This window comes from Mustelus asterias, chromosome 2 (assembly GCF_964213995.1).
Source record: "Mustelus asterias chromosome 2, sMusAst1.hap1.1, whole genome shotgun sequence".
Taxonomy (NCBI): domain Eukaryota; kingdom Metazoa; phylum Chordata; class Chondrichthyes; order Carcharhiniformes; family Triakidae; genus Mustelus; species Mustelus asterias.
Genome location: NC_135802.1, coordinates 87,580,000 through 87,602,568, shown reverse-complemented (window position 1 = coordinate 87,602,568; position 22,569 = coordinate 87,580,000). Strand labels below are relative to the sequence as shown.

At 42.1% G+C, this 22,569-nt stretch overlaps 1 protein-coding gene across 6 annotated transcripts in view; it reads left to right on the top strand.

The window, feature by feature from the left end:
• Nucleotides 1–22,569, top strand: part of dgkb (diacylglycerol kinase, beta) — a 679,678-nt gene that overhangs the window by 580,293 nt on the left and 76,816 nt on the right. For all 6 annotated transcript variants that reach the window (XM_078228107.1, XM_078228097.1, XM_078228136.1 and 3 more), the window contains one exon: nt 958–1,153. In XM_078228107.1, coding sequence (XP_078084233.1) covers nt 958–1,153 — 196 coding nt within the window. The remainder of the gene's footprint in view (nt 1–957; nt 1,154–22,569) is intronic.

The following is a 22,569-nucleotide window of genomic DNA, read 5'->3' as shown; positions in this document are numbered from 1 at the left end:
TGCAGGTTTCTCCATTTCAGTGCTGTGCTTCAGGGTCAAGAAAGAGTCAAAGCCAGTCCTTGATGCCCTTTGAAGCTGATTCTTTCATTGCACTTCTTTAGTCCCCACATTTTGGAAGGTTCTCCTCCCATCGTCTCCCTTTATGAACAAACACAAATAAATATAATCTTGAATTTTGATGTCCCTTTTTGTCTTTAGAATTTTAAGGATTATACTTCCTTGCCTCATAATTCTAAGTAGAGAGAAAAACACCTGTTCATAAACTAGCATATTTAACTTTACATAGTGTGCGGATTATAATATAGTAACACTGGATCCAATGGTAGGTGCTACCTGTAGTGAAATTGTAAGCATATTCTTTGTAAATGAGTTAGCAGTTTTGCTGCAGTTCAAGACAGAGGAAGTCTTACACCTAGACATCTCTGCTGAAATTTAACTGAAATTGATGCTTTAGGAATTGTGGGGCTGAAATTGGTCCTGTACAGCAGTGTAAAACAAGTGATTATAAATCGCCAGCTTGTTAGACACACCTATGTTTGACTTGCTTTTCAATTCAAATCAATGGGCTGTCAACTCACCATCAGCCATTTTGTACAACACCCAAGACCAGTGTCCCCACTGTATTAACCTGTGTCCTATTGCATGATGTTGCATTAGAGTGGTGCATCATTTGCAATATCGACAACAGCCATGGACCGATAAATTACTTAATTAGAATTTAAGCTCAAATACAAACATTCTTAGATTGTATCAATAATCATTTGCAGACAAAGCTGCCCGGGATTAATGTGGCCTCAGCATATGAGGCCTGGGAAGGGTACATTGTTCATCAGCCTCCTTGGCTGCCACCTGCATGGTTACTGGCAAGTCTATCTTGGCATTTTTGTCGTTAAAATGGCAAATAGTAGTTTAACTTAAATCAAATAGAGTGATTTTTTTTTTTACTCACCTTTCCAGTGCAATGGAATTCTGCTGGACTTGAGCAATATGCCATTGGAAGGAATAGCTGTTTTGAATATACCAAGCATACATGGTGGATCAAATCTTTGGGGAGAGAGCAAAAAAAGACGAAGTTATCATCGAGCCAGTAAAAAGGTGCCGGATAAACGGCCAACAGTTATAGATGCCAAAGAGCTGAAATTCTGTGCTCAAGGTAGGAAGCTGTCTTGAAATGAGCTGTTTGACAACACTCATGACAATATTTGATGCTGATTCTGAAATCAATTCACAAATTATGTTACCTGATGTATGAGATGAACATGTAAAGATGTCTTCCAGTTGTGATTATCATACGTAAAACTCTCTATTTCACCTTTAAAAAGACATTTATGTTTCATTAAATCTAAAATGTTTTTATAATTTTATATTGATTTTGAGAGCAGCTAACAGTTTTGTCCATTTCTGCAACTCTGTTGTAACAGTTTGCAATAACTACATTCAGAAATTCATTCCTGCAGGTGTGACATGAATTAAAAGGTGAGCAAAAAGTGGAGATGTTCCTTCAGTATCAAAGGTGCCTCCATAAATAAAATGTATGTGGAGAGGCCAATTCGGTGTCAAAAGTTTGTATTTAATCCAGAAGTAAATATTTGTTAAAACGCAAATAATTTCTCCCTCTCTGGAGTTTTCAACATATTGATATGTTCTTCATACAGTTAAACAAACAGTTAAACTTCCAGTTTAGAAGAAGGTACACAATCATCAGGAGAGCCAGGAACCCTGCTTCTTCCAATCACGTCCATATAATTAAGATAAGGTGTAGCTTGCAGTCCTAACCACTAAGCTCTCAGTATATTTTATGTGTGGAACCATGGGAAAGAACTTTGGGATAGTCAACTATGTTACCAATTTATTTGCATTCATCTTTCCTACATAATTTCCTACTTGGTGCATATGAGTCTCATATCTAAACACATATATACACACACACATACATTCTCTCTCTCTCTCCACCCCCCTCTCTCTCTGCCCCCCTCCATCCCTCCCTTTCACCCCAGACATCAGACTTGTAAAGGATTGATTTGGCAGAGTTTCTATGAAGAAAAAGACAACTTTGCTCCGGTGGCTCAACTGGTAGCACCCTTGCCTCTGAGTCACAAGGTTCCAGGTTCAAGTACCCGCTCCAGGGCCTGAATTTTCAGGATGACACCCATCATCCAGAGAGTCCCACCAACTTTGATAGTCCCGCTTCCTTTTCATGCTGTAATGAGTATTTATTGGCAGCAGGTGGGACTTGCATCTGCCCTTGGCCGGCTGCTCTCCAGCCCGTCGAGGCACAGCAGTGGCCAGAAGAGGTACTGCAGCACTGTGCCTGAGATCAAAGGCGGAATCCACCAGCCCCAGCTCTCACTGGCAGCAGGTTTTCCCTGTCCCGCTAAAGTCAATGGCATTTTACAAACCTTGCTTCTGTCGCGGCCATTGGGGAACCCACAGTGGGAGTCGACTTCACTGGGACCGTAAGTGGCCACTTAAGGGCTTTAATTGGGGCATGGGCAGTTTTCTTGTCCGGCACCCTGTCTGCCCCACTAATGTCTAGGGTGGGTAGGATCTCAGATGGAATCCCATCCATGCCGCTATGCTATTTTATGCCTCTCCCCACCGCCCTCCCGCCATGCACCAGAACCTGCTGTCTTGAGCATAAAAATCAAGGCTGGCAATCCGTTGAGGGAGTGCGGCACTGTCGGAGATGCCATCTTTCGAATGAGACATTAAACCCAGACCCCAATTCCAGCTTGGGTAGATGTAATCGATCCCATGACTCCACTTTAAAGAAGAGCAGGGAAGTTATCTCTGGCCAATAGTTATCTCTCAGTCAGCATCACAAAAACAGATTTTCTGGTTATTATCACATTGCTGCTTGCGGGAGTTTGGTGATCGCATATTAGCTGCTAACTCTCCAACATTATGAGAGCACTTTGTTGGCTTTAATACACTTTGAGACATCCAGTAGTCATGAAAAGTGGAATACAAATGCAAATGTTTGACCCGAACAGATGCTGGAGTGTGGCGACGAGGGGAATTTCACAGTAACTTCATTGCAGTGTTAAATCTTTTTTTCTTCCCTCACTTATTCTCTTTCCACATGCAAATGATAATTTCTTTCATTCCTTATGGAAAGATTATTTGGCAACACTGTCATATTAATGAACTAATGGAGTGCTGTTGACCAGATCAGCTTTTCAGAAGGACACATTGTCGGCCTTTCCTCCCTTACTCTATGGCGGTAATTTTAATTTCTATTACCAGCAAAAATTGGATGATAAACCTGTTCTTTTAATACCTGATCCAATATGCGTTATTGGGCTGCCAGTTCACAATTACCCATTTTACATCCAGCAATAAAGTTACTCTTATTCCCTGCGGTTCTCTCCTTGTTTCTTTTCTTCATTTTACTGAAGCAAATCTTCTTATCTCCCCGATTAAGTAAACATCACGTTGTTCCTTATTTACTCGCTTAGTTCTATTTGCAGACTGCAAAAGTTTATTTATTAGTCACAAGTAGGCTTACATTAACACTGCAATGAAGTTACTGTGAATATCCCCCAGTCGCCACATTCCAGCACCTGTTCAGGTACACTGAGGGAGAATTTAGCATGGCCAATTCACCTAACCTGCACATCTTTGGACTGTGGGAGGAAACCAGAGCACCCAGAGGAAACTCATGCAGACATGGGGAGATCATGCAAACTCCACACAGACAGTGACCCAAGCCAGGAATCGAACCCGTGCCCCTGGCACTGTGAGGCAGCAGTGCTAACCATTGTGCCATCATGCTGCCCCCCACTCTGCTGCCCTTGGTGCTACTTTACGTCAACAGTCATCTTTCTTCAAGTTTTATGACTTTCATGCAAAGTTTTGTAAAATGGCCACCTTCTTCTGACTTGAGGATTTCAACAATTTATTGCTGAGTCCAATTTTCAAGTTTGCAAATTGAGAGAAATGCCACCCTTAGAACATCATTATGATTGACAGACTCATCAAAATATAATGGTAGCTTCGAGAAGTGAAAGGCTTTTAAGATTTCCCCAAGCAACAACTTTGTTCATTTAGCCAGCTGTGAATTCTCTTGTCATATTTCAAATGCAGACAGAGTATATAATCACCCACAATTTCTACTTGGGTGGAAATTGGGTGTGCAGAGATGCTATTTAGGGAACTAACAAACAGTATCAGAACAATTTTGATTTGAGCAGACAAGAAACATCACTGGTGTTCACCCTAAAACTGGTATTAAGTCCTTGCATATGCTAATGAGAGGCGTAACACCTGTTTAAGAACTCCTTCCCAAAACTGGACTGCCCTGAACAGAACAGACACCAGGCCAGATTCATTCAGTTTTATCATAGCTGTGGCCCAACAAGTGGTCATCATTGAAAAGGTAATGGTGTTAAAACAAAACCTGCATGTGGAGGTAAGAGGAGCAGGGCCGATTTTACCTCCGGATGAAAATTGGAGGTACGGAGGCCAAATTGGGCAGTATCCACTATGGGAAAACCTCAGGACCCATGTTGAGATTAAATAAAATAGTGTCTATTGCAGACTAATCTTGTTCATAAAAATCCACTTACTACATTTACAGTCCCTCAACTACATTATTCGTTATAACAGCAAACGTTTCATTCAATTGCATAATCCCTTATAGAAATGAGAATTGTAATTAATAATCTGACTTCAAACAGTTCATTGTCACTAGAAGCTGTCGGTCAAACTGTGAAATGCCAGGCACCCTACTGTGATAAAGGGCAGTTGTGAAATCATTCATGCAACACTAATCTAGTAATGACTAAGGACAGAGAGAGTGAAAGAGCAAGCAATCATTTTTAATAGTTCAGGTAGATTTTCAAGCAGTTAAAGGGCAGGAGTTTTAAATGCCTTCACATTTTTGACAGTTGCTTGTGACAGCTCCTCTTGACAGTTCAACTTGACATGTGACAATTTTTTTATGATGGTTCCAATTAACTTCATAGTTCCAATGAATTTATGCACTTTTCATGTTCATCCACGCTTACTATTAGTAATCCAAAAGGCAGCTTAGCTCTCCCAAAAGACACCTGACCTCCCCAAAGGACAACTTCCCTGTCCTCCCTTTACCAACCAAAGATGTACCCGATCTTTTCAAAAGAGTGCCCTGGTTTTCCAAGTGAATCCACAAAGTTTGGCCATGCTCCTACCAGGTCTAATCTGTGCACATTGAGTTGCAGATACCTTTGACAGCAAATCACATGAATAGAGGAATCAGCTGATTTCTAGGGTAAGCTTCCTGATTGAAACGTGGATGCATGAACCCTTACCAGGGCCCATTCCCAGCCCCACTGAAAATGGGCATGTTTGGCAACCCAACTTCTGGATTTGGGCTTTTTCCGCCATTTTTGCAATGATGGAGACCTTTTCCATCTTTGCAAAACTCCAAGCCATATTGTTTGATCATAGATGTTGATGTATTGTTTTTTTGCTATTGAGGAGCTATATGAAGAACAGAAGGAACACTCTTACAGATGATTATTTTAACATGGGTCTCAATATTTGATAAGTATAAAACAGGATTGCTGCTATTATGGCTATGTCTGTATGCACTAAGTTACCCACACTTTTATTTGAGCCACTTAGATCAAAAATCACTTAAAAAATGAGCTACGTAGCACCATTAGATAGCAATAATAGGTTTCTTGCCCACTAAATTTCATGTTTAGAAGCATAGCGATAGATTAAACAACATTTTGGTCATATGTTCCAGTTGGCTTTTCCATTTTGTGTTAATTGTAACACATCTGAACTCGCAGAAAGGTGACTGAGTAAAGTTGAACAGACAGTTTGCTATAAATGGAAAGTAAAACTTACCATGTGTTTAACACATTGAGGTTAATAAGAAGAAATTAACCCACAAAGAAAAACAAGTGGTCTTTAAGTTTAATGTTTGGATTCTTGTACGTGTACATAGTTCATGACAATGTAAACTAAATTGTTTTCTTTTATAATTATTTTAAAAATGAACTTGAATATTATTCCCCTTTTTCTCTAATTTACAAAAGACGTAAAGAGATCTAATTGTCTTCCATTGGGAATGTTTTATCTGGAACCTGCTGCCACGAAAGAACTGGGTCTGCTTCTAAATAATTAGCATTGGAAATTTTATTGTGGAATTAGAAAATGCCATGGCACCAGTAACTGACAGCATGAAGACTCGGGGGCAGAGTAAATGAACCATGTGAAAAGCAATGTCAGCACAGGCTAATCACCACCTGACTGTCAGTACTTATGGTGGAGATTTAGATTTAGTACCAGTACATGCAGAAGAACTACTGATTCAGCTTTATTATTTCTACATAGCACCGAGTACTTTTTCCCTTTCTCGGGAATTAGGACAGCATTTTGTGGAGAGGATAAGGAACTCGATCGCTGGCTAGAGAGCCAGCAAGGTGGACATGTTGCCTCTTTTTGGGAAGGCTCCCCACATCCTGTGTCATTTGGGTACTTAACATGCCAACAGTGGGCTTTCCCCTAGGATTAAGAAACCCAGTCGTGATAGAAGTCCTGTCAGTTGAGAAGGTCCTGCCAATCAGAGGCTGGCAGGTCCTCTGTACTTAGTCGTGCCAGTGGGGAGGTGGTGGCTACTGCCCAGGCATTTGAGTGATTGCAGAGGAGAGGCCTCAGCAGCAAGGGTTGGGTGTTGTCTTTCTCAGTTGGTGCCAGGTCCTTTGTTCAGGCACTGAGTGCCTTTGGATGAGGGACTTATCCCTGTGCATCAGGTTTTGCTTGTCACACACCTCGCATGATAAGCCCCTTGCCCACTGTTGAGTTAATACCAGCAGCAGTGAGATGAGGTCCTAAAGTGGGTGTTAATTACCCACCTAAGGGCCTCAATTCATGTTGGGGCGCAAAGGCCATCCACAGGTTTTCCCACCATGAACTTAATTGGGGTGGAGGCTGAAGATGGCAGGATCCCCACCCACCAGCCCACCAGCCCACCAGCCTCCCACCCGATTAACTGTTCTCATGCCACCAACCATAGGGGAAGGACACAAGATTCCAGTCTGTGGGTTTGATAGCACCCATATTTTGGGTACTACACATACCCTTTCAGAGTGCCACATCGTGCATGGATGCATCTGGCACATTTCATTGTGCTTACCCATTAATCTTTTGTAGCCCGATCAATGCAAATCCTCATCTGAGTCCCCAACAGCAGAATTCATGTGCAACCTTGCCCTCTGACAAGCTGCGACTGATGCTAACTTTGCCCTTTGCCCTGTCTGCAGACCACCTGTGTATATCCCATCTCTAATATAAAATATGCAAAGCATTGGTGTCTGAGCTGGTGAGTGCATGATGGGATGTCTTCATCATTAACACTCTTCTTGGTCATCCTCCACTGCCCGGTAAGGTTGAACTTTTCCCCAAAAGGTGCACTATCTGCAGTTTGTAAGTCAGAATAGATTGTGGGATCAAAAGGCAACAGGTATTTGTCCTTGATATGAGTATACTATCACCTTCAACTGATTCAGCCCTGCGGCTGGTCATGGGCTCACCAATGGCCATTTGAATAATGGTCAACACAATCTCCCCTGTGGAGGTTACAGCATTCAGAATAATAGAATCCTTACAGTGCAGAAGGAGTTCATTCGGCCCATCAAGTCTGCGCTGACTCTGCGACAGTGCATCTTACCCAGGCCCTATCCCCGTTACCCTACTTATTTACCCCCTAATTCCCCTAACCCACACATCTTGGAACACTAAGGGACAATTTAGCATGGCCAGTACACCTAACCTGCAAATCTGTGGACTGTGGGAGGAAACCGGAGCATCTGGCGGAAACCCACGCAGACACAGAGAGAATGTGCAAACTCCGCACAGTCACCCGAGGCTAGAATTGAACCTGGGTCCTTAGGCCTGTGAGGCAGCAGTGCTAACCACTGTGCCACCATTCATTTTTTTCAGTGTCAACTTGGTTGGGATAAGCAGTGTGTTGCCCATTGGCTGTGCTGCCAGTTTTTCCCACTGAATTTTTTAAAACACTGAAAAATAAAATCCTGGAGGTAGGTCCCATGATGTCATGGCAGGGCTCTGAATGAGCCCACCCTGCCTGCAAACTCTGCTCCTGACCCCTTTAAAAAGGACAGCCCAATCAGGAAAAAAATAAAAAAGAAACCTCCCCCCAACCCTACTGTCAACCACAGACACAGAAACCCCCCCTAATCCAAACCTCCCCAATGGAAGCCCCCCCCAGAAGTGCCCAGGTGGCTGTGCCCAGGCATGACCCACTTCCCCCTTTGGGAACTGCACTTATCTGTGCTCCCCCAGCAGGTTCTGTTTGCCAGGTCCCCCGTTTGTCAAGATCTTTTTTAAACCCCACTGATGTGACATCATGTTGGGAGCGTGAAATGGGAGCCATATTCCTACATGGGGGGATGTTACAGCAGCGAGGCCTACTAATGACATGTGAAGTTATGTTAAAGGAGTTCCTGACCTTTCATGGCAGGAACCCCATTACATCACTAGAAGGGGTTGGGGACATTCTGAAGGGGAAATCTCACTGGCATAATACCGAAAATGGGGGTGGAAAATCTCCCCCATGATTTTTGTGCATCACAATCACCAATCTCAAAGGCTATCCAAAATAATTGCCTGTGACTCACGCTGATGTATAATTCCATGTATGTCCTTTGAGCTTGAAGTGAGCATCTAATTAAGGCTTTTAAAATTCAGAAAGTTTTAAGTACTGAAAGGTCACTTCCAGTAGTTGGTGAATCAGTACAAGAGATTACAAATTTAGGGTTATCACCAGAATAATGAAGAATTAGGTGAGAAGTTATAGCAGGGAATGGAATGTTCTACTATAAGTCTTGAGACAGGGCTGAGTATGAACCACAGGGTAGTTCTTGCTGAATGTGATTTGATTCCAGTTCAACTCCATAACTGCAGCATGTAGAAGATTGTGGTGAGCATTTGATCCTAAACCACCATATTTTTGCTCAAAGAATTTCAATGCTGAATTGTGGGGCTGGATTCCAAGAGAGGGGGAGAGTTACCTGGATACCTTGGTCCAGGCGACTGCTACATCCCTCTTAAATTAAGCAAGTTGATCAATGGCCAAGGATAGAAGGGTGTTACTACAATTCAGCTATGTATGGGAACTGTGGGGTGGATGGGCAAACTGCCCATAGCACCATGGGGTAGGAGACCATTCAAGTGTGGAAGTGAAAAAGGAATGCAAAAAAAAGATAGCAAATAGTATAGCCAGGGGAACAGATATTTTTCTCTGTAGGTGTGACTTAAAGTTCCAAAGGTTGTTCTCCCAACCCGGTGTCAGGGTTAAACACATCTTCTCATATTTGGTGAATGCGGGGGTAGTGAGGAGGATCCAGTTGTTGTGGTATGCATAGGAATCAATAATATAGATACAATTAAGAATGAATTTCTGCAGAGGAATTTCTAAATCAATAAGAGGAACCTCAAGAGTAAAAGGGCCGAATTGCCCAACCGCGCTCGCAATCGAGATTCTCCCATCCCGCTGCAGTGAATGGAGATTTGGGTGAGTACCAAATTCTCCATTCTCACCGCAGCAATGGCGGGGCATGAATGGCTGGACAATTCCAGCCATAATCTCTGGATTACTACTTGAGCCATTTACAAATTGGCATAGGATCAAGCAGATTAGAGAATTAAATGCATGGCTGGAAGAGTGATCTGGGAAGTAAGAGGTTCAATTCATGGGGCACTGGCACCAATATGAGGGGGAAAAGAGAGCTGTTCCATTGGGATGGGCTCCACTTTCACCAGGCTGGGATCAGTATCCTGGTGGATTGTATAACCAGGGACAATGAATAGGGATTTAAACTTGAAGAAGAGGCAGGAATTGGGTAAAGAAAATGTTAGAAATCTAGGTGCAGTGATTTGGGTAAAAACAAGCAGAATAGTTTAACTGTAAGTGAAAAAGAATAGTGAAAAGAATATACAAAGAATAATGATTTTTTTAAAATAATTAAAGGCTCTTGATCTGAATTCACAAAGCATTTCTTGTATGTTAGAGGAACTACCAGCATAAATAGCAACAAATGGGATTGATATATCACATTACAGAGATATGGTTGCAAGGTGACCAAGGTTGGATAAATTATTCTCAGGTACTTAACATGTTGATAAGACAGGCCGAATAGAAAAGGAGGAGGTGCAATGGTCCTGATAATAAAGGATGACGAGGATTAAGACATGATAAAAAAAGGACCTTGGCTCAGAAGATCAGGAAGCAGAATCAATATGGGTGGAAATTAGAAATGACAAGACAGAAAATACTGGTCAGAGTATTCTTATAGGCCCCTAACAGTAGATACTGATAGGTGCCTATAAGGTGTTGAACAGAACAGGAAGTAGAAAATGTAGCTAGTAAGAAGGGCAAAATCAAATTGGCAAAAACAGTTTGCAAGATGAGTTTGTAGAATTCATTCATGACAGTTTCCTTGGACAATACTTTAGACAATACAACTGGAGATAGGACGATTTAATATGTAATATTGCGGTATGAGGTTGGATTAGTGAGTAACCTCAGTCTAAGATCCTCTTAGGAAAAGTGATCATAGTACAATAGAATTCCATATTAAGTTTAAGGGCCACATGTTTGCATTAATGTCAACAAACAGTTATTGAAATTTCAAGCACTGATTTTTTTGTCAACTCAGAGACAAGCAGGGCTTTTTTCAAAATAACTTGGCAGCTTGAAAGTTCCACAGACCTAATCCATTTTTGATATACATATATATTTAATCTTCAAAATCCTAAGTCTTAAAAATCCTAAGTCACACACTACGGACTTCACTCCAGCACTGAGTTCAAATAGCCCTGCTTGATTTGGGTTTCCCCTATGTGTGAATAACATCCTGCCCCATTTTCCCAATCAGATCTGTTAGAAATGGGTCAGAACTTCTAGATTCAGGGTCCCCAATGCCAATTTGGATAAGGCATAGAGTCTGTACAACTCTGCAAAAATCAGGACCCAGGTATTTCCTCTATAGGCCCCTAAAATATTATTTTCTCCATGTTTTGAAAGGCAAACTGTATGACAGGTTGACTAATGTTTGCTTGCAAAAAATAAAAGATAATATAAAATACCCGTAGCTGTAACCATTCATATTGCCATAATCATTATTTGAGAGGTGGTTAAAAAGAGTCTAGGTGAAAATTAGAATAGATTTTTTTTAATAGACTTTGGTGTGAACTAAGTTAGATACGCAAGTCAGCATAAACCAGAGGAAGAATTAATTTTAGCAGGAATTCTCTGCCCAAAATTTTACTCTCTTAAAGGTACAATCTATTTCTGTCAGTAATACCTGCCAATTTAGTTAATAGTCTTAAAATTGGGCAACTCTACACATGGTGTAGACTTTCACTGAACTGGATACAGAGCAGATAATCAGTTGAAAGATTTGAGTACCCAATTCATGATGCTAACAATTTTTTGACCATTAAAACCAATAGACAGAACATTAGGACTGGTATGTACAATGTTCTAAGTTTTCCTTGTGTGTGATATGTTTGTTGCACGGGACCCTAATGATTGCTGCACAGCCAAGCATGTACTCATCTTCAGTGGAACAATGGCAGTACGCAGCCTGTTTCCTGCACTGTGCAGTCTGTTCCAGATTGCTGGGCACCCATGCAGCTTAGTGGAGAACCTTGTCACAACAAGCTCCACACCTGACCCAGCGAGGCTCCAATGAATCTCACAATTTCAGAGCTTATTGATACCATTTTAATTTTTTCTCAGCAGGCAAAAATTAGACAATAGTATTCAGCACCACACCTCATCAAACTTTGTATTCCATGTAACAGAATATTGGGTTCATTGCAAAATGGTCAGTTGATTATCATCTGTTTATTGTGATAAGAAAAGTTAAACTGGTTCCTATAAATGTGTAAAGAGATTCAAGGGGAGGAACTTTAAACTATAAAGGGAGTTAAGACCATAAGGCTGTGAGAAATAGAAATGGGAGTAGGCTTTCAGCCCTTCAAGCCTGCTCCGCCATTTAATAAGATCTAAGTTTTTTTTAAAATTTTAAAGTTTAAAACTTATTTATCAGTGTCATGAGTAGGCTTACATTAACACTGCAATGAAGTTACTGTGAAAATTCCCTAGTCGCCACACTCCAGCGCCTGTTCGCGTACACTGAGAATTTAGCATGGCTAACGCACCTAACCAGCACATCTTTCGAACTATGGGAGGAAACCCACACAGACATGAGAAGAATGTGCAAACTCCGCACAGACAGTGATCCAAGCCGGGAATCGAACCCAGGTCCCTGGCGCTGTGAGGCAGCATTGCTAACCACTGTGCCACTGTATAAGTCCACTATCCTGCCTTATCTCTGTAACCCTTAATTCCCTCACTGATTAAAAACCCATCGATCTCAGCCTTAAAAATGTTCACGGACTAAGCCTCCACAGCTTCCTAAAGTGTGAGAACTTGGTTTTCGGATGGAAACGCGCTGTTTCTAGGTTTAACTGAGGCCAGAGAATGAAGCTACGAGCCTCAAACAATCAACATGCCAAAACACTGGACTGTTTTGATACTCTCAATCTCTTCATTACCATGATTTTTGCAAAGGGTGAGCAAAGCAACATGGCTTTTATTGTGATTTTCCTCAATCCCAATTGTAAAATGGCACCATTTTGGAAGGGACATCACTAATCAGCAACCGCTATGAATTGAATGATATCTGGTTATACTGTCCTACACAGTAAGAAGTTTAACAACACCAGGTTAAAGTCCAACAGGTTTATTTGGTAGCAAAAGCCACACAAGCTTTCGGAGCTCCAAGCCCCTTCTTACTCACCTGAAGAAGGGGCTTGGAGCTCCGAAAGCTTGTGTGGCTTTTGCTACCAAATAAACCTGTTGGACTTTAACCTGGTGTTGTTAAACTTCTTACTGTGTTTACCCCAGTCCAACGCCGGCATCTCCACATCATATACTGTCCTGACATAGGAATATGTCATGTCCTTTTCAATGTCAAAGGCCTTGGGTCATTGGGCTGAGTGTTTATTAGTAAAATGTACTCAGAAAACTACATTGGAATGTTTGTACAGCAACCCTATGATTCTATTCTAACCCGTTCTATTTCTGTTGCCAGAGCTTTTTCTACTATAGGACTAATGCAGTGGATTGCATCTTTTTATTACTGTAAATATTAGAGAATAAAATGCTAACATTTTAAGCCTATAGCCGTCCAGTGTGCAATGCAAATCATAGGATCTTATAGCACTGAAGAAGAGACCATTTGGCCCATCATAGCTGTGCTGTAATCTTTGAAAGAGTACTCGTGCTGAGTTCCACTCCGTTTTTGTTTAAAACCCTGAGTTCTTCAGCCTCAAATTATATCATATACTTGTGCTTTTGTCAGTTTTATTCTTACCATAATGTATTTTATCCCTTCTCTAAATGTATTTTTTTGTATTCTGTCATTTTTTGTCCCACTTAATGTACTTCTTTAGATTTATGCAGTTTTTCAGTGTGTTTTAGAGTGAATTTACACGACAATGATTGGAGGTAAGATTCGCACTGTACTTCCCACCAGTTAAATCATAATTTGATTCCAGATTTACATTACTGTTTCTTATCAATAGTACCAAATAAAACTACTTTGCAACAGTCTGACTCATACATGCAAACTTTCAGTGTGAATCGCCTCAGCCATAACATTTGTCACTGAATGTAGCTGGAGGTGGATTTGTGTCAATTGCGCTGTGCAATTACTTCAGTGTAACTCCACAAAGTACACCGACTGTGGCTATCATTGCAGAATGTCATGTTAAACACGTCCATGCATTAAGATACTAACACACAACAGCTAGTCATGGGACTGTGAGACTCAGCCCCCTCTAAAGTGATTTACGCTGCTGACAGGATAACCTTATTCTTCCCCCTTCCACTGCTGTCGAAATAACATCAATCATATAAAGATGCCATTTAAGTCTTTCAATATCACGTTATCATTCCTTCTCTGAAACAGTGAGCATTCTGTATTGCAGCACATCAGATTTGCATGGGCAGACTTTTCATTTGCCCTCTCCCAACCCAAGCCATTTCCATTCCATATTTGGGTGAACAGAAACAAATTTTAATTCAATTTGTAAAGAGTCTGAAAGTTAATTTGCACCAATTAGAAAGGGCATTGTCAGCATTGTTGCAAATGAACAGTTCAGAGAATCAAAGATGTGGGGATTTGCATCTGCGGCAACTTTTACAATGAAGACACTTTTGAACAGACTCGAGCGTGCCACATTCAGGGAAAGAAAGCTTTTCTTGGTGAGCCAGAAATCCATGACGACAAGATCCCATTACAGCACAGCCCTTTCATTTGGATCGGCAGCTGATTTTGAATGAACTGAAATTTACCATCTCCTGACATACAGGGCTTACAGTTAACATGCAATCTACCCTTTGCATATTCCCCCAGCACGTTTACTACCCGCAAAATAAATACAATGTGGGCAGTATGCACACGCTGCTTGAGTTCTGGACACTGGCCAGTGGTGTGCTAAATGCAGACATTTGGGTTAGTGTTCCAATGTGAGCAGCTGCAATAATGAAAAAAGACATTCATTAGGAACAGGAAAACCTAGAACTACCGTGACAACGGCTTGACCTTTGGAGAATCAGTGTCCCAACTCAGGAGATGCAAAAGGAATGGATGGAGCAGCCACTCAATCTAAATCTGAAAGTCCGTTAGAGACCGACAATGAAAAAAAATCATTTTCTGCTTTGCAGACATAAAATAGAAAAGCTCAGTCAGTTGACTCCTGTGCCGTTGCAACTGTGCTAAACACCTCTTGCATAGAAACAGTTCTACTGTTTTCTTTGGTTTAGTGCTATCACCCCAATGAGAAATTACTTTCCTGCAGCTTCTGGTTTTTCGTTTAGAAAAAGGAAGGAAGGACAGAATGTGAAGGAAAGACATGATGAAGTATAGTTTAGTCATCCACCTTCAATTTCCCACATTAAAAGAATCATGGCCCAAATGCTGGGGATGAGCCATTTGAATCTGCCTTTTAAACTAAAATGATTTGCAGAATTTACCTCTGGATATTGGTATGGCTATTTCAAAACATTAATTGTTTAACTGGTTGATGTCGAAATGACAGAGGTAGCTTCGCGTTAAACCTGAGGCATTATTGCTTGGTCACTTTTTACATGGAGAACTATATATTGACATCAGTTCTATTCAGTTTGTACTTTTGGCCCCCTATGCTTTAGTTGCAGTTCAGTTCAAAGTAATGCATATGAATCTTATTTTCACCTGCTGTCTTGCATGTCACTGTCAGGAACCTATTCCATTCACCTCCTTCCAAGGGTGACAAAAGATGAGTTTTATAAAGAGATCCTCATAACTCCATCCTCTAAAAGTAGCATTCAGCTTTGTGATCCATCTCTGTGCTGCTTCCCTTATACCCCCTGTGGAGACAGTGCCTGGGCAGTGCCAGGGGGGCAGTGCCAGGGTGGTGTCTGTGTGGGGGTTCTCGTTTTACCTTTGTCTACCGGGCAGCCTTTAAAAATGGCGCCCTGATCTTTAAAAAACTAAGTTGCTAGGAGGGTGGGCCAGGGTGATGTCGTGCAACTCACCCCTCACCTTTTTTATCTAGTTACGAACAATATGGCGGAGAAAGCTGCCATTTGGGCTTCAACGCTGCTTTCTCCGACCGCTGCAATACTCTACCTCAAAAAGGGAAAATTCCACCCCTAATGGGGAAAGGTGGACCTTAATGACCAATTGAGTAATTTTATATTAAATTCAAGCAAGACATTTGTAGTGAATAAAAACAGAGCAAAGAAGAAGAAAGCAGCATTATAAGAGGAGAAATGGGCAATGGCTAATTAACGCAAATAGCAGTATGCAGTATAGTCTCACCTGCATTCCATTCTTTTATTGTAGCACTGCACTGTAAAAGGAAAAGGAAATTTTGTTTAATGAGATAAGGTGGGTCAATGCAAGCCTTGAGACTTGATCTTGCTAACTCCCAGATCCAAATAAGTATTGCATAAAACTTGCTGAAATCAAGACTTTGCATCTCTCCCCAGAAGCAGTAAAATGCTGCACATTAAGATTTAATATGAGTTAAAGGAGAGGAAACGACAACAATATTTGACTAACTTAACAGGTGGGATATTATGGACTCGCTCATCCCAAAACTGTAAATACCCACCCGAGGTCAACGGACCTTTGCCCCTCGCCCGCCTCCGATTCCCGTGGTGGACAGGACGGTAAAATTACAAAATTGTTTATAATGCTGACAAGGAACTTGATCTGAGGAGTTTTATAGGGTCTCAAGCATCCAACTTCATTTGTAGTACTGTGATCATGATAGTTTTTGATTTTTAGGTTTATAAATATACAATAGCTAAAAAGTCCAGAGTGTGCATATTAGAGCAGGAGATGGCAGGATGCCTCTGCCAATAACCCCAGCAGGCTTTACAGAGTTGGGGAGATGCTCCCTCACATGCCTCTCAATGGGAGGTGCACTTGCCAATAGGGGCCGATCTCAGGCAGCATCCTGTTTCAAGAGGTTGTAGCGAGGATAGGTAGTTGTCACCTCTGTGAACAGGAAGTTGATGTTCCCTCATGTTCCCCCCTTATGAGGTGGTGGAGGAGGATTTTCTTTTCGATTGAAATGTTTAAGCTTTTTTCTTTATTGGGCGCTGGGTGCTTCTTATCACCGGGTGACAGCCTGGCATGCCTAGTATAGCAATGTAGAAAATACAACAGTGTTTGAGAGACATAGGAACTCCTAGCATTTAGAATCCCTGTCCCTGGCTTCACTGCCTCCTGTATCACTTGCCTTGTCCAGGTGAGTATACGATTTCCCCTTATTGGGCCCTATGGTATACCCAGTATAAATTCAGGAGTCCACATATCTTGGTTCCAGTCTACATTGTGGACCATGTCAGCACACTTCTACAAGAGTTAATGGCAGAATTGTGTGCACCAGAGGAGCAGTGGATTTTCAACCCTATCAGTGGTTAAAAGAAAAGTGGGTGAGAAGAGGACCTCAAGGCAGTAACCATCACCTAGAAGACTGGGAGAGAAGCAGCAGGGCCATTCGCAGTGAGAGAGAAGCAGTGTGGCCATTAACAGCAAGAGGGAGCAGAGTGGCTAATAACAGTAAGAAGGGAGCAGTGGAGCCATTCACAGTGAGAGAGGAGCAGTAGGACCAGCAATAGCGAGAGGCCAGAGGTCAGTGTCATCCTCATGAGGCCGACACTACACTTTATGAATCCCAGAGTGAGAGGTCCTGGGGGAAGCAGAGAAGAGGATGTTAGGAGTATGTGTACTTGTACATCCTTGGTCCATGCAACAGAGCCTGGACTTCAGTCATCTTTTGACCCTCTTGCCACTGAGACCAAGGCCTTCTTCCATCAAGCCTGTGTAGTAGCTGGTGCATCATGGCAAGCACACATTTAAAGACCTAGGCACTATCCCTGCAAATGAAGTTTGGGACCTGGAACGTCAGAACCCTTATGGACAACTCCGACAACAGACCGGAATGGTGTATTGCTCTCAGAGCCCAGGAGCTTAGGCGTTTCAACATTAATATCGCCACATTAAGTGAGTCCCAGTGGGCAGGGGAAGGCCAGCTCAAAGAAAAAGATGGCAGTTGCACCTGCTGGAAAGGTAAAACAGAAGATCGCCACCGCCAAGTGGTTGGTTTTACCATTAAATAGGAACCAGTTGGCCAACCCAGAGATTCCCCTTATGGGATAAACCAACTCCTCTTGACCCTTTGGCTCATCCTAGCCCAGAACCAACACCTGCAAAGGGACGCTTGGTCACTCGACCAGGAAACACCAAGACTGGTTTGATGAGAACGATCAAGGGACCCGGAGCTGATAAGCCGCAAGCACAAAGCTTTATTGAATCTGAAATAGCAACCCTGCTCGAGAATGAGAAAACAGCTCCACTGAAGGCTGAAATCCAGCACAAAACTTGGGGCCTAAAGAATAGGTGATCAGTGGAAAAAGAGCAGGAGATCCAGCAGTTTGCTGAAAACCATGACGCATGAGGTTTCTTTAATACAATCAAGACCACCTAAAACCCAAGCACCCAAGACTCCACCCACTGTTGGTCAAGAAAGGAGAGGCAGTCAGCGACCCTGGAAGGTACATTTTGAAGACTCCTGTCTTCAACTTGAGAGTCCTCGACTCCATCCCACAGCATGCTACCCACCACCCTCTCAGCATAACTCCAACCCAGCAAAAGGAAATAAAGGCAATCCAACAGATAAAGAACTACAACATCAGGAGCAAGTGAAATCCCCACTGAAGCACTAAAACATGGGGAGAAACACAATTGATGCAAATTCATGACCTTGTTTCCCTTGTCTGAAAGGAGGAGACGACAGAGATATCAGAAATGCCATACTCATGACCATCTTCAAGAAAGATGACAGGTCCGACTGCAGTAACTACAGAGGAATTTCCCTGTTGTCGGCCACAAGGAAGATCATCACAAGTGTTTTTCTATTACTCACCTTCTCCCTGTGGCTGAAGAGTTCCTCCCAGAGCCGCAGTGTGGATTCCACCCACTAAGGGACACAACACGATCTTCACTGCACGGCAACTGCAAGAGAAATGTAGGGTACAGCACCAACCCTTCTACATGGTTTTCTTTGACCTCACAAAGTCCTTCGACACAGTCAACCCCGAGGGATTACAGAGTGTCCTCCTCTCTTTCAGCTGCCCCCAAATGTTTGTCACCATCCTCCGTCTGCTCCATGAAGACATGAAAGCTGTGATCCTGAACAATGGATCCACCACAGACCCAATTCGTATTTGGACTGTGTTCAAGCAAGGCTGTGTCATCACACCGATGCTCTTCTTGATCTTTCTGGCTGCAATGCTCCCATCTCAGCCTCAACAAGCTTCCCACTGGATCGGGGCTAAATTATAAAACAAACAGGAATCTGTTCAAACTCCACCGTCTGTAGGCTAGATCCAAGGTCATCCCATCCTTTGTCATTGAACAGACGATGCTTATGTCTGCACATACTTGCTCCAAGTCATCAGCAATACCTTCTGAAGCACACAAAAGCATGGGTCTTACACTGAACATCTGTAAGACAAAGATGCTCTACCTACCTGCCCCCACCCTTCAGCACTGCCCTCTACCCCTGGTTATCAAAATCCAAAATGAGGCCTTGGACAAAGTGGAACTTTTCCATACCTTGGGCACTTACTGTCAACAAGGGTGGACATCAATGACGTGGTTAACACTGTCTTCAGTACGCCAGCACAGCTTTCAGTCAGCTGAGGATGAGTGTGTTTGAAGTCCAGGACCTCAGAGGCAGCACATGACCAACAGAGTAGTCATGATATTTGCCCCCTTGTATGGCTCAAAGATGTGAACTATGTAGACCAAGCATCACAAAACCCTGGAGAAGCATCACCAACCAGCAGTGCGTCCATTGGCAGGATTGGCACACCTGACATCAGTGTTTTCGCTCAGGCCAACATCCCCAGATCCGAGGCATTGACCATGTTCGATCAGCACTGTGGGCAGGCCAAAACAAACACTCTACTCAGAGCTTTGACATGCCCAGAAGGGCAGCAGAAACGCTTCATGGACATCCCCAAAGCCTCCTTGAAAAAGTGCAACATTCCCACCGCCACCTGGAAATTCCTGGCCCAAGACCACCCAACATGGAGGAAAAGCATCTGGCAAGTAGCTGAACACCTCGAGTTTCATCACCAAGAACAAATGTGAACAGTAACAGGAGCGCATGGCAACCTGGGCACCCGACCACCAACCACCATCTGCCCACCTGTGACAGAGACTATAGATCCCGCATTAGACTTCTCAGTCACCTGAGAACTCATTTTTAGTATGGAAGTAAATCATCCTTGACTCTGAGGCACTGCCTCAGAAGAAGAATCAAGATAAGAAGTTTTAACACAATAGATTTTTAGTAATATTCATTAATAATGTGTTTAATGCTGTGCATGCAATTTAACTTGTCAATAAAAGGTTGGAACTACCTATTGACAATGTCACCATCTGAATAACTAATGGAGTTGTATCGAAAAAAAATCTTGCTATTCTTTTAAAGGGATTGTTAAACCATAATAAATAAATTAATGCTTCCATCAAAATAGCATGTTCGCCAATCGTTCAATAATATCAATTTTACTTTTCAATCTAATATAACTTAATGATGATGGGAACAGGCCACATAAAATTCTATTTTTTTTGTATAAGTGCACCAGACTTCCATTCAGGAAGCCTAATAATGCGTCTGCAAAAGATCACAGCGATGGTGTTCCATGCGGAGCCCATCAAATATTAAGAGGTCTGTTTTTTGTTAACTTTTAAATCCTGATCAAAAGCCTTGTAGGCTGAGAATGAATCTTGGTAATTCAGGAATCCATCTGACCTGCTCACAATTTTATGGCTTTTTTCTAATGCTTGGTGAATCACAAAACAGCACAATTTCTAATATGGTAGGTGAAGTTCTCTGCTGGTAGTTGGAAAATTACCCCGACGGTGTCTGATCTACTGGCCTGTATTTTCACTGAGTCATGGGGAACTCGGCACTTTATCAAAAATGGCGCCAGGACCCCGGATCCAAAAGTCCCACCCCCACTTCCCAACATATCCTACTTTCTTGGGGATAGTGGAGGAAAGGAGGCTGGATGTGATCCACATGTTAAGGAAACCCAAAACCACCAGGGTCATTTGAACTCATTGCTGCATCACCAATCCAGCACAACAGCAAATGATATGAAAGTAAGCTGAAAGAACATTTAACATTTTACCATTCATTTAGTGTTCAGCACCTTAATAAGAATCTTAATTAATTCTGAGACTGTACAAATGAAGCCTGCTCCAAGAATCTTCTGATAGTTTACTGTGTAAATGCAGTGCAGTTATAGTTATTAGGTGATAATGACCACAAGAAATCCAGATATAATCCACAGCCTGTGCTGCATATACTGCGGTGGAATGACAATTGCAGCAGTACAGTTTGGCCTCATTGAACCAAGACAAATACAGTGTGAGGAATGATCAGCTTTTCATTAATACCTTTAGACTCCTGATAGGCACTGTTTGCATGTGAATGGATCAGTTTAGGATTAACATCAGCTATAATACCCCTGTGTGGAATTGTATGATAACGAGAATCAGTGGATTCAAAGGAGGAATGGAAAAAAATAAAGACCAATCCAAAACGTACCCTAACAAGTGACCGGTATTGCTGGCTAGAATAGTAAAACAATTGCTCATTCTGTAGAATGAGTTCCTTTTTCTGAACTTGTTCAGTTTTATTTTGGCAAGGACGCACAAACATTGCCGTAATATCAAAAGGTTTGATTTATTGTCCAATTAAATAATGGAAACCACCATTTTCAAATAATGATCTTAAAATATGTCTGGAGCATGACTGCAATTTTTTGTTAATGATCTGTGAATTTTCTTGCAAATCATCCAATAATTCCCGAAGGATTGTCAGTTTGCCAAGATACATAACATAACTATTCAGAAAGAAAAAAACAAGAATCTTCTCAGCTGATTGCCAAAAGTAGGACAAATAGGCATTAACAGTTATCAAGTTATGCAGCCAGTAGCTAATAGCATTCCTTTCATTTGGATAAAGTTTGCATCTCGTACATCAGAATTATATCCGTAAAGTGCAATCACTCCATAAACCTGTACTGTATCTTGAATAGTATTCCTTTGTACTGAACAGCTAGTGGTTAATATGGACAAGTGTTTGCAAGGTAGCATTTGCTATGTGTTATCATAAAACCACACAGAAAGAAAAGGCAGAAAGTCACATGGTGACAAGATTCCTGTCCAGACTTCCAACATTTTGAGGGGAAGTGGAGCAAGTACAGGAATGAATCCCCTCCAGCTGCATTAAAAACCAGCTGAAACATTTCATACAAGACCATTTATCTTTCATTTGGAAATGCATTCATATATTAAACAATATGCAAAAGGAGTTCGAAGCAGAGGTTTATTTTCTGTACACTCTGCAACTGGAATCTTACTTGGCTAACTGTATATTTGGATAGTTCAACAAGCCTGAGGAAAAGAAATGAAAGAGCATATTATGTAGGCTACAGGTTCAGCCTATAGAAGCCAATAAAAACAATGCTGTCCCTTTAACAAGTGCCTTCGGCACAGACTTGGTGGGCCGAAGGGCCTGTTCCTGTTCTTTGTCCTTTGTATCTGTGCGGGCCAAAATCAGTTCTCTCGCGTTCAGCGCCTCGGAATGATTTTTGTACTGCTGCAGTCTTGTGAGGCTTTCTAAAGTTAATTGAACGGGGTGTCTCCCTAGTGATTGCATCCCACCATTAGGAATGAGCGTAACAGGTCAGCCCCCTCTGAGTGCCATTCACAAATTGCTGACATCAGCACTCATTCATGAGACTGGCCCTTGTTTTCAGACTGCAGTAATGCGAACAGACACGTGAAGCAGTTGAGTTTATAGAAAAGGGCAGGAGCTGCTGTGTGCTGTGTACACATTCCCACACAGCCTGCAAGCTTATTCACATTGAAAATAAGCACAGAGGAGGGAAAAAAAACAACC